A 12,629-nucleotide genomic window follows, 5' to 3' on the forward strand; every position below is an offset into this window, starting at 1 on the left:
TCTTTATATCCTCCCAAAATACAACACATGTTTTGTGGTCATGGCCTATAATTGCACAATACGTACACATCATTTCTAGCCTTTCATACCGAATCACCACTCCAATTGGAGACTTGTCAGGACTAATGACTTTAAGAGAGTCTTTTACAGTTCGATTTCCATCAATAACCACCCTTGCTTTGATGATACATGTCTCTATCCCTTTAACATCAAACAGTCCCACATCCATCACCTTACCGATCCCATCACCAAGCTTTCAAGCAGCCTCCAGCGTCTTAAAGGTTTCAAGAATGCTCAAAATTGGGCCCATATTGGTATCTCATTGATTAGTTGTTCTCCAATGCATACCCCTTCTTTTCAACGCTGGGTATGGAAAGCATAGTCCTTGAAAAGTTATGGGGAACCTCTTTCAATTCTCATAATATCCCACTCGTTATCGAAAAAGAATTGGAATTGATTGTGATCAATCTCCTTTACTTGAAACCCTACTAGTCTCCCCCCAAATTGCTTTAAACGCCCTATCCATGGTTCCAGTTGAAAAGAATTTATCAGCAAAAGATCTTTCAACCAGACTATTAATTCAGTTGTGAATAGCCCTTTTATATTTTTTCTGACAATTATATTACATCATTACTCTCTTCATTACTCAAAGGAACGGAACCGATTAATTTTTTTCCATTTTCTGTCATGATTCAGGAAAGTAATGTCAAGAGAAAAGGATAGAGAAGAACCTGCGTTGTATGATGACTCTGAGTTGGGAATGAAATTGTGGTATGTGTATAAAACGTTGACCTTGACGGCATAGAAGTTCTATTAAGTTAGAAACCCTAATAGAGCATAATGACCCTTGAAGGGACGGAAAATTAGTATTTTTTTATTTTATTTATTTCTCTATTGTTTTTGTTATACAAGCCATTTTTGGATCTTGACAAATATTATACCAAAAAAGTATGATGACATTTATTTATAAAAAAGAAAAAAACTTACTTGTTATTGAAAAGTTAATATCCATATTTGAACTTGAATTTGTCTATAAATTTTAATTTTATAGTTCTTTGATCTATTTCTAATTCAACAAGTTTGATTAAAAATAAAATAATAAGGTTGAAATTAATTTTATAGTACATTATGACATCACCAAAGTTTGAATTCTACATCTTTGAATCTTTAAATTTTTTAAAACAATTATTCCATAACACTGCAACATTCACGTAATAATTAAAGTCTAATAATAATAATAATAATAATAATTTAAAGTCTTATAATAATAATAATAATTAAGTCAATTACACATCAAAATACATATTTAAAGTTTTATGAGAACAAAATACATATTTTTTTATGCGGGTTTAACAGGCTGGGTTTGGGTGACTCGAGTCTTGATTGGAATCCGATTTAATAAATTAATTGGGCTATTTATTGAAACTTTTGATTTAACCGGGTTACAATAAAATTAGGTCAAATTAGCCCCAAAATAGTCAAGTTTGGACTGAATCTTTGAGTCGGACCAGATCAAGAACTCCCTTTATCAGAGACTAAGCCTAGTATGATTACCTAAGAGGCAAATATCTTTACCACTAATACACAAATCTCAGCCACAGCTTAACCTATCTAAGATCGAATTTAAACGAGTCAGATTCAAGGATGTTCAAGACCTGTCCCGGCCCAAATCCGAGACATATGTTGTCTGGTTTGGATTTTTTTTATCCGATATTATTTTTGGATTGGATTCGGATTTTGTTTTTGGATTACCCAGCTCCGGCCGGAAGTTATTTTTTACAATATATATATATATATATATATATATATATATATATATATATATATATATATATAAAAGTTAATTAATAATGTTATATTATATTTTTATAATTCAAATCATATTTTTTAGGTTATACAGTATTATTTTTGTTTTAAAATAATTTATTTTAATATAAATATGATATAATATTTATTAAATTTATTTTTTAAAAATAAAATTTTATTATTTTAATATATAAAATTTATAAATTTGTATATATTAATGTTTAATCGAATCGATCCAGTTTAACCTGATTTTTTTTTTCAAATTACTTTGAATCGAATTAAAATAAATCTATTACTATTTTAAGACCGAGTCTAAATTTACTTCAAATGACCCGGCTCATGAACACTCCTAATGGGATCTGAATGTACTTGAAGGTATTTATTTCATAAGCCCAAGTAACATATGCATAACCCTAGGTAATTTACTATCATTTCCAAAGAACAATGCTTGTTCATTATTGTGCCCTCTATTGAGTGAGAAACTGGAACCAAGTGGAAGGAAGAGAGAAAATCCAGAGAGAAGAGAAAAGAGAGAAGGGGACTTTGTTTCGATAATTGGCACCATAAGTCTTTTAATTCGGCTGTTGTATCCCTCCTCCTCGCCCTTTTGTTGCCTCTGCAGCTATATATGTTTCTAATTCTCTTCGTTTTTTGTTCGTTCGTTTCTAGCATTGAAATCTTAGCTCTATCTTGCAACACCGTCAATGTTCAACATTCCCAGATTCTAATCTCAATCTCAATCTCGGCTCTCTTGAGGCAACCACATTCATCTATCTCGACTCCCTGCTCCAACCACAGTTCTGTGATGCCTTTAGAGACCATAGGAACCTTGATCACGAGGTAAATCTTCCAACTGAACCCGCCAAATGTTCACACCCTTTATGCCCTTTTGCCAATTCTATGAATCCAAATCACTGTATAATTTGTATCAATATTTGTTCTATATTGGGCAGCTGTGTCTGTTAATTTTGAATTGTGAGATCACCGTTTAGAAAATGGCAAACTAGGATTTGTCGTTGTTGTTGCTGCTGCTGTTTTTATGGTTGTTAGGGTTTCTTTTGGCCAAGAGATATAAGGCCTTTAAGAAAGGAATCAACGTTCATGGCAGGATGGTCAACTTGGTCAAATGGGTCGTCCTTAGATTTCAATGAAGTTGAGATATTTGATGTATCTAATGGTAATGACTGTAGGAATCTAAACGATCACACTGATAATGATGACCATGACAAAGTTAAAACCTTGTTTGATGAAGTTTTTCCGGTTTATCTAAAGGAGAGTTGTTCTCGTGGCATTGTTCGGCCTATGCCGGTTTTGCTGGGCGATGGACAAGCAGTGGATTTGTACAAACTCTTCTCTCTTGTGAAGGAAATAGGTGGATATGATTTTGTGTCGAGAAAAGGATTGTGGGGTTATGTGTCAAAGGAACTGGGTTTGAACCACCTAGTTTTGGCATCAATGAAATTAATTTTTGTTAAGTATCTGAATGAGTTTGAAGAATGGCTCAGGAAGACTTTCAAAGAGAAGAGTTTCAGAAACGAAAATCTTGGGTGTGATTGGGGTTTTAAGTCATTGCCGTTAGAGCTAGAGAAAGAATTGAGAGGCCTATTATCTCTAAACGTAAAGGATAAAGATGACGGGCTTGCGAAGATGGAATCAAATGGAATAAAAGAATATATTGATTTGGTTAACCACAAGGAAGATCCAAATGTATTGGACACCAAAACTCAGAAAATAAATACATCTGAGGATGTCCAACACTCCCATGTTGATGATGACGAAAAAGCTTGTAATGGTGTTAAGGAATACTCTGTCACCTTGAACGCGCCAATTGCTGAGAATGGAGTTGGCTCTCGCAAGCGCAAACGGGAACCATTATCTGGAATGCTGAACTGGGTTAGGCAAGTTGCAAAGCATCCCTTTGTTCCTTTACAGCAACCATTACCAAAACCATCAAAGTGGAAGGAGTATAAAGGCAATGACTTTTTCATCCAGTTACTGAGGGCAAGAGAGGCTCGGTTGGTGAAACCATGCGCACAACCTAACAATGAAACACCTTCTTCACAGGTATAATTGCAATGCACACAATGATTTTATCCATAGTATGTTTTCATTTCTTCATATCTTGAAGTGAATCGGTACGTTTCACGTGAATGATCAATTATCATTGTACTTATATATGTCAAGTATTGTGGTGTCCTTATTCTGCTTACATGTAGGTATATATGATCTCAATCTGTTAGTTTCTTTCCTGTTCAGACAATCTCAGTATGGCTAAAAGTCAACAATTCAATATACAGTTATACCAAAATTGGATGGAATTGGCCCAGCCCGCGAATTTTACTTGGCTTGACTCAATTCAAATTTACAGCACTAATCTCTAAACTTTTTAACCCTCCATGACTGGATGCAATGGCATTGTTTAAATCATGTAACCAACCCCACCTAGTGGGATCAGGCTTTGTTGTTATATTTGTCATTGTTGTTTGTCACCTTTTTTTCATTCAGTAACTAGTACAAAAGGGAACATTTGTGTTAAGTTTCCATCAAGAACTTTAACTGCAGTATAGAGTTTGCTAAAAAGAAGTGTGAGGCGTTAACAAAAATTTTTGTAACTTGTGACTTGCTGGTCACGTGTCCTTGTCATTGAAACAGCCTCTTTTGCTAACGGGGGTAGGTTATACACATACGACCTTCCACGAAGCTCTGTGCACTAGGATCTTAACTTCCGTTAGGGATGTGCATAGAAATTACACCAAAACTATTACCATAGCTTTTAAATCAAATTTGTATTTGAGGGTCTCAGTTTTCCATGTACAGGTTCAAGCGAAAAAAGCCTGCTGTCTTTCCAATTACAAGTAATATATCTTTAAATGGGTTGGCTTCAGATATAAACTGCTAGATCTATTTATGTTAACATTTTTAATGTACTTTAATATACTTTTACATTAAAATAACTAGTTTTGAAACAAATTTCAAAATTTAGTTAAAACTAAGTTCTCATTAATTAGAATATTAAAGCTCCTAATTGCACCTAAGACGGTTTATCCAAATGAGAAGATTGGTAATAAAGTCCTACTAAGTGTAAATGACATGAAGGATACGAGTTAGAGAGTTGCTTTTGGAAGCAGTTAGGTCTTGATGTGTATCTTTTTAATACTATGGTATGTCCTTGATCATGAATTCTTTAAGGAATCTTACTTTTAAATTTAATTACTGATAAATGGTTATGCATTTATTATAGGATACAAGATTTTAAATTGAAATGTTTAAATTTATGATGCTGTTGCATTTAACTGTATATTTTACAGAAGCAGAAGATGTGCCCTGATATGTACGAGGATCACGTTGCACCTCGTTACCATTCTTCTCCAAGACTGAGATGTAGTGAAAGGCTGCCAGCACATGTTAAATCTCGCACATGCTCTTGTTGCAATTCAGGTTCTGCCAATGGGAAAAAATTAACAAGTTCAGTCAATACGGAGGCCGAAAATTGTTTCTTGCATAAAACAACTGCAACAGTAGATTCATCGACTGCAAGGACAGTGATTGAACAGTCTGCAAATGATTTCCAGGAAAAGCAAGTTTCTGTGGGTCCTCTTTATCAAGCAGATGTCCCAGAATGGACAGGTGAAGTTTGTGAGAGTGACTCAAAGTGGTTAGGCACTCGAGTATGGCCTCAGAAACATGACTTAGATCTTCCAAGTGAAACAGATCTTGTAGGGAGAGGAAGACAAGGCAATTGTGAGTGCCATTTTGAAGGTTCTGTTGAGTGTGTTAGATTTCATATTGCTGAAAGAAGGATGAAATTGAGGCGTGACCTGGGTTCTGCATTTTATCATTGGGGGTTCGATCGCATGGGTGAGGAAATTTCACTTCAATGGACAATTGAAGATGAAAAGAGATTCAAGGATTTGATGAGTCAGAGTTTTCCATCTCAAAACAAGTGTTTCTGGAGCAACAAATCAAGATACTTTCCAGACAAGACAAGAAGGGACTTGGTGAGTTATTACTTCAATATGTATCTTATTCAACTAAGAAGCTATCAGAACCGTGTGACTCCAAATAGTGTTGATAGTGATGAAGATGAAGTGGAGTTCGGATCTTTTAGCGAAGGTTTTGGGATGGGAGCTCTCAAAATCCCAGGTTCCAATTTCCTGGAGTGTTCACTGAATAAGCAATGCACTGATTTAGATTAAAGACAACATTGGAGTAAAAGATTTTGATGCAAAGGGGTCTGAACCATTTTGAGGTCTAGGAAACATTTCTGTGGTTCAATGCTTTCAAACACTGGAATTTTGATGTCCTACACGAGGGATAGAAAAAACTTGGGCTTGTTTTGGTGTTTTTGATTACCAACTACGCAGTGCTTAATGGCGGCTGCATTCTTATTCCTGTAAAACTAGTCTTGTAGTCTGACCGTTGGGCAAACCTTTAGCTTGTTCTTGCTGTAGATGGTTACAAGTTTGGATAAAGTAGGAGCATTGTGTTAGATGGTTGATGATCAATGTATTTCTAATAGAGACATAACAATGCAATTAGCAGAGAAAAGAACATTGTGATTGTAAGGGATCAACCATATCTTTAGTCTGGATCAACGTATTGATTCCTATTTTCACTTTTTGGTTGGATTTGGGCATTTGAGTTTTGTTTCAACTATAGATTTTCTTCTTCTCTTATTTATTCAGCTTTTCTAAATGTCACATTTAAATAATAATAAAAAGTGATCCCCCATTGGCCAGCCAGATTTAACCTTCCTAATCTATTGGCAATCTTCCTAATCTATTCGCCAGCGACAAATCTTTAAACAGAGTTTTTGCGATGAATTAGTCTCAGACTTATTGGCCTGAGAGATTCTATGGAAAGAAAAAGAAGAAAATGTGTAAAAGTAAAAATTGAAAAGATTTAATAAATTTTTGTCATTCATGAAACTAGGTCAAGTGACAAAAGAATGGCTCTAGTTCCAGCTGAACCCAAAGAAACGTGTAGATTATATTAGATTATATGTTGAAGAGCATCACCGAAAGTGCGAGCTTTATGGATATATATTCTGTTCCAAGTAACAATGTCGCAACTCCCAAGAAAAAATTACTGCGCCATTTCATATGTCACGTGGTCACAATTTCTTTTACCCTGCTTCCTTTTTGGGTGTGACTGTGGAGTAAGCCTCTTTCTTCCTATAAATCTTTATTCTTATTTATTATTCCCTTCTTCCTTTCTCACCCCTGCACAATTCAGTGATTCAGACACACTCACTCTGTACCCATCAAAAAAAAAAAAAAAAAGGAAGAAAGAAAGAAAGAGAAAACGATGTCTTCTCCAAGCAAACGTCGAGACATGGACTTGATGAAACTGTCTGTAATTTTTTCTTTTTGTTTTCGATTTCAGAAAAGAGTTTTTTGTGTAAAGTTGTTATCTTTTCTCATCTGGGGTGTTGGATTGATATGAATCAGGATGATGAGTGATTACAAGGTGGAAATGATGAACGATGGCATGCAAGAGTTCTTTGTAGAATTTCGCGGACCAAAAGACAGTAATTTTCTTTTCTCTTATTTCTTCACTTTTTGTAAATTTCCTCACACTAATCTGAAGATTCACATGGCTTTGTAGTTTGTGTCTGTGTGTGTTTTAAGATCAGCAGTTCAAACAGCAGCTACTGAGTTTTGAATTAGGCTAGTGCACTGGGGTTTTGTAATTGTAGAGAGATGTTGCAGCATTCTCCTCAATGAAGATGAATTGTATTAGGATCTATTATGTTATCTACTAGTTAACTTTAAAGGTGTTCCACACTGAATTTTTTTTTTTTTTCCTTCTCCTTTCTTCTGCTCTTATGGAATCATGTGCAGGTCCCTATCAAGATGGTGTGTGGAAGATTAGGGTGGAGCTACCTGATGCTTATCCTTATAAGTCCCCCTCTATTGGTTTTGTAAACAAAATTTACCACCCCAATGTTGATGAAATGTGAGTTTTCACAAAAGTCCAAAAGTTTCATTGTTTGTGTCCTGTTTAAGCAGAATCATTGTCCTCTGTGGAACTTGTGTTGGCTGTTGCACAAACACTTTGCAAAGCTCGGTGGCTAACTGATGCTGTTTTTTTTTTTTTTTTTAGGTCTGGATCAGTTTGCTTAGATGTTATTAACCAGACTTGGAGTCCCATGTTTGGTAAGTAATAGTGTCATATCATGCTTTACCTTGCATATGTTGGTGTTAAGATGAAATTTTTTAGTGTACTTACCTTGATAGAGCCACCACCTCAATATTCTGTAATGGTTTTTCTTATTTCCACTCAGACCTTGTTAATGTGTTTGAAGTGTTTCTTCCTCAACTTCTTCTGTACCCGAACGCATCAGATCCGTTGAATGGTGATGCTGCTGCCTTAATGATGCGAGATCATGCAGCATATGAACAAAAAGTCAAAGGTAATAATCCTTGTCATGTTTCTATGGTATAACTCTAGAATGCTTCCTCAACAGAGGTAATCTGTCACTCAACCATAAGTAAGAGCGTTTCTTCATTATCATTGATTATTATTACACTTGTCCTAGTTTAACATGCTAGAAGATTTCAGGTTGGGATTTGTGCTGGAGCTTTATCATTTTTCTTTCTTTTGGGGTTGTTACAAGAGGATTTTGGTTTTTAGTATTTCAGTATCATGAATAAGTCCCACCATGCTATGTTTCATGCAGATTTTTTGCTTTGTTGTTTAGTAATGGTAAATTGCATGACCTGTTTTGTTACATTCCTTAGGAATCAATGCATAATGGGTCTCAAATGGAGATCTCTTGCTCCAAATATCTTGTGGTAACATATAGCTTTGCTACTTATCATGCTATTATGTTGAATCTGTTGTCGATCATGGGACACGTCGTTAGGGATGATATGTGTTGACAAGTTCTAGGTTATGAGTTCCTCATCAAATTAATTCATCTTTAAGTTGCTGTTTCATATTACTGCTACTCTCTTAGTGCTCCCTTTCACCGACATAAAAAACGAGTTCTAAACTTCTAATTACAATGAGAGCCAACATCTTTGTTTTCGCTTTGTTTGTGGAAGCGGATATGGTTTAATACAACATTTACCATTTAACTACTATCTACCAAGAATACATCCTGAGCTACAAGGGCAATGGTGAAAGATGCCAACTGCGCAATATCATTGGCCATGTTTGTCATTCGTTCAATTTCACAGCTTCTCATTTAGTATTTCGCACCAGTATCTAGGACCCTGCATCAATTGAGAGAAAGACTGCAAAGACGAATATATCAGTCTAATGTCTACCCAATCTCAATTTGTTACTCTATTCTATGTACACCTTCTTTTATATGTATATTAATCTTGAGAGAATCCATGAACAGAATATTGTGAAAAATATGCCAAGCCAGAAGATATTGGAGCTACTCAGGAAGAAAATTCAAGTGACGATGAGCTAAGTGAAGAAGAATATGATGCCTCTACTGATGACGCCATTGCAGGGGAACCTGATCCTTAGATGTTCACTCGCATTACCTGCATTATTCACTGTGTTGCTTGTACATGATTTGTTATTGAGTACTGGAATTGAAAGACACAAAATCTCAAGGTTGAAGGGAAAAATTTTAACCTTTCTTTCTATTCCATGGACCATGGTGGTTGTGTAAATTGATTTATGATTCAGATAATTACTTTTTTCTGATATAAGGTTACAATATCTGAAGGTTCATCCTGGATTTGCATATCAAATCATTTATTAGAGTTTTAATTAAACTGTGTTCTCTCATTCTCCTTTCTTTTAAATTGAGTCGAAATGGTTATATTTAATCTTGGATTTAGCCGTGTCCTGTCTGTAATCATTACTTTGTTGCATTTATGATATAAAATAATCAATAAATGCAATCTTATAAATAAAATATAATAAAAATTATGGTCGATTATTTCAGAAAGAAAAGAATCACATAAATGAATAAATTACAGTATAGTTCAAAACAAACATTTAAAGTACATTCCCATAGCATAAAAATTATGGCAACTAGAATGAGACAGCATATTGCGCAGATTCAAAATAAATAATAGTCATTAATAAATATTATAAAATAATCGAAAAATATTTTGTGAAATAATGAAAGTATAATCATAAGGAAATATACATTGTAAATTCATACAAATTTTAATATTTGTAGTTATTTACATAATGTCAAAGATTATCTTTATTAAAAATTCTATATATATATATATATATATATATATATATATATATAAAATTAGTCATTATATATTTGTGTATAAATATTTATATTTTTTATTTTTAATGTGTATTTTATATTTTAATATGTATTTTATGCAAATAATTATTTTGTTTGTGCACATAGTATCATTGTATCTTTATTAATTTCTATTATAAAATTAAAACTTCATATATTTATATTATCAATTATTTTAATAAGTACAAATAGATTGTATTTTTATTGGATAGAACTAAAATATAAATATTAAAATAAAATAAAATAAAATAACATTAGTTGACTATTTGACTCAGTTCAAAGTTAGCTTTTTAAATTAGCAATTACTACTTCCAATACTTTTTAGATGTGAATTGATTTTTTAAGTATTTTTGCTGGTAATTTTATATAATATTTTCTTATTTTCTTATTTTAAGTATCTTATAACATACAATACTCTACATTGTTGATTTTATAACTTATTTTGTTTACTGTCACTCCTTTGAGAGACTCCAATATTTTTTAATATTTGTCATTATTGTTATGACTTTAAATATTGCCTTTAGTGTCTATATGCATGTAAATTATATATTTTAAAAAATATAAATTGAATAGTTTAAAAGACAATTTAGATTACTACAAAAAAATTTTAGTTGTATGATTAATTTTTTTTAATTATTGTGAGAACTATTATAAAATATGAATTGAATAGTTAAGAAAACATTAATATTGTTAAGAAAAAATTTTAGTGGTATGGATTATCTTGTTTATTATTATAAAAACCATTACAAGAAGTAGTGTTAAGATTGAAACATATATATATATATATATATATATATATATATATATATATATATATATATATATATATATATATAGCTTGGTTTCATAATAAAATGACATCTATCCTAATATGCTTACATGGCAAAATTATAAAGCAATTTATATGTTATTACTTGAACATAAAACAACTATTACAAGAAATAACATTAAGATTGAATGGAAGATATATATGTTTAATTTTATAATAAAATGACATCTACCATAATATATTTATATGACAAAATTATAAGTAATTTATGTATTATTTTTTAAATATAAAATGATTTTAGTATCAACTTTTATAAAATATAAATAAATAGATAAATTGTTCTTAGGAATACCATTTAAAAGCTAAAATGGTCTCTATTGAATAAATTATATTATATTGGGATAGTATATATTACAAGTATAAAATTTAAATTGCGAAGGTTGAGGTTGAAGTTAAATAAATAAATAAAAATAAAAATAAAAATAAAAATTGAGCACTTATTATAATGTCATGATGCATATGTGTGAGTATAGTATAAGATTCTTTCTCATCGGTTTTTTTTTTTTGGACTGGGATTCTTTTTCGTCTTTAATATATTCAAATTAAATGTTAATATAAAATCTACCTTTAAAATACAGTAGCCAAGATGTGGTTGAAATATTTTTTCCCAGGTATTTTTTATTATATAAATAAATAAATATTTCATATAATCACATGAAAATACAAGCAAACCAAAAAAAAAAAATTAAATATCAATTCTTTTCTTGATTATTAAAATGGAACCAATTAGTCGCTACATATTTAGCCTTCTGATGAACTTGAAAAATGTTTGTAGTACGTAATCATTTTATGCAATTAAATAATATATGAGAAAGTTTAGAAATCTATCTATCTATCTATCTATATTAGAATTTTCGTATAACCATTGTCGATGTGAAATTTTTTGATATTTTAGGGTTTTTAAAAAATAAAATTTGTTCAATTCCAAATTTCTCGAACGATCATGTGTTGGTGTCAATTTTTTAGAAGTGGATTGTATTGTACTTTAGTTTAAAAATAGACTATTCTATCATGTAGAAGAAAAATGTTTACATGTGTAAAAGTAGACGTGTCAAGTAAATATGCAATTGTTGCTAAGTGCAGCAATGATATCCCTTTCCAGTGGGGTTATTATGCGTCCTTCAATCCGGACAAGAGATGGACAAAATGTGCAGTGTAACAGAAGTTGCAGTTGGTCAGGAAGTTGTAGTTAGGAGATTAAGCAGCGGGTTAAGCAAATTGTATTTGGAGATAATTATAGTAGGTTAAATCAGGTGTTGATTTCAGCTGGGCCAATCAGATGAATAGAAAATTTGTTTGTGGATGGGCTACAAAATTGCAAAAGTTGGGCCTAAGAAGCAGTGCGATGTGAAGAGGAGAGCCATGCTTGTAATTAAAATTCAGTATGTGGTGATATGCGTTTTTTGGGCATGCTTTGTAATTAACCATGACCACATTTGCTAGCCAGCTAGTGAATCTGAGTTCCTTTGTGAACCCAGCATTGAGTAGTTTCTGGGTTTCTTCTAAGAAAGCTTCCCTCTTGTTTGTACAAAGGTAGCGTTTCTTTTGAGCTATAGTTCGGATTGCTGGGTTGATGGAAAATTTGTAGTAGATGACATTTGAGTCAATGCCTGGCATGTCTGTCGGGGTCCAGACAAATAGGTCGATGTTTTGCTGTAGTAATGTAATAAGGTGTTCCTTTTCTTACCCTTGTAAAGCATCCCCAATATAGGTGTGTTTGTCTTCATGGGTTGTCAATTTTATTTTCGTTAACTTGTCAGT

At 32.5% G+C, this 12,629-nt stretch overlaps 2 protein-coding genes across 2 annotated transcripts; both read left to right on the top strand.

The window, feature by feature from the left end:
• Window positions 1–2,160: 2,160 nt before the first annotated feature.
• LOC112790873 (AT-rich interactive domain-containing protein 2) lies at window positions 2,161–6,423 on the top strand. Its single transcript, XM_029297100.2, has 2 exons — window positions 2,161–3,870; window positions 5,115–6,423. Exons 1-2 carry the CDS (start codon window positions 2,908–2,910, stop codon window positions 6,000–6,002), a joined length of 1,851 nt encoding a protein of 616 aa, XP_029152933.1. The 5' UTR covers window positions 2,161–2,907; the 3' UTR covers window positions 6,003–6,423.
• A 214-nt stretch (window positions 6,424–6,637) lies between these two features.
• LOC112790874 (ubiquitin-conjugating enzyme E2 5) lies at window positions 6,638–9,545 on the top strand. The gene is made up of 6 exons (XM_025833475.3): window positions 6,638–7,157; window positions 7,257–7,336; window positions 7,650–7,764; window positions 7,912–7,964; window positions 8,093–8,221; window positions 9,158–9,545. Exons 1-6 carry the CDS (start codon window positions 7,114–7,116, stop codon window positions 9,289–9,291), a joined length of 555 nt encoding a protein of 184 aa, XP_025689260.1. The 5' UTR covers window positions 6,638–7,113; the 3' UTR covers window positions 9,292–9,545.
• Window positions 9,546–12,629: the final 3,084 nt, after the last annotated feature.

Source organism: Arachis hypogaea, chromosome 3 (assembly GCF_003086295.3).
Source record: "Arachis hypogaea cultivar Tifrunner chromosome 3, arahy.Tifrunner.gnm2.J5K5, whole genome shotgun sequence".
NCBI classification, from domain to species: domain Eukaryota; kingdom Viridiplantae; phylum Streptophyta; class Magnoliopsida; order Fabales; family Fabaceae; genus Arachis; species Arachis hypogaea.

Excerpts from the sequence above, each read along its gene's own strand:
- LOC112790874 (XM_025833475.3), top strand. The coding sequence starts at position 7,114 with ATGTCTTCTCCAAGCAAACGTCGAGACATGGACTTGATGAAACT. Across the intron at positions 7,337-7,649 it reads ATTTCGCGGACCAAAAGACA|GTCCCTATCAAGATGGTGTG; the intron begins GTAATTTTCTTT and ends AATCATGTGCAG. Across the intron at positions 8,222-9,157 it reads ATATGAACAAAAAGTCAAAG|AATATTGTGAAAAATATGCC; the intron begins GTAATAATCCTT and ends ATCCATGAACAG.
- LOC112790873 (XM_029297100.2), top strand. The coding sequence starts at position 2,908 with ATGGCAGGATGGTCAACTTGGTCAAATGGGTCGTCCTTAGATTTCAAT. Across the intron at positions 3,871-5,114 it reads ATGAAACACCTTCTTCACAG|AAGCAGAAGATGTGCCCTGA; the intron begins GTATAATTGCAA and ends TATATTTTACAG.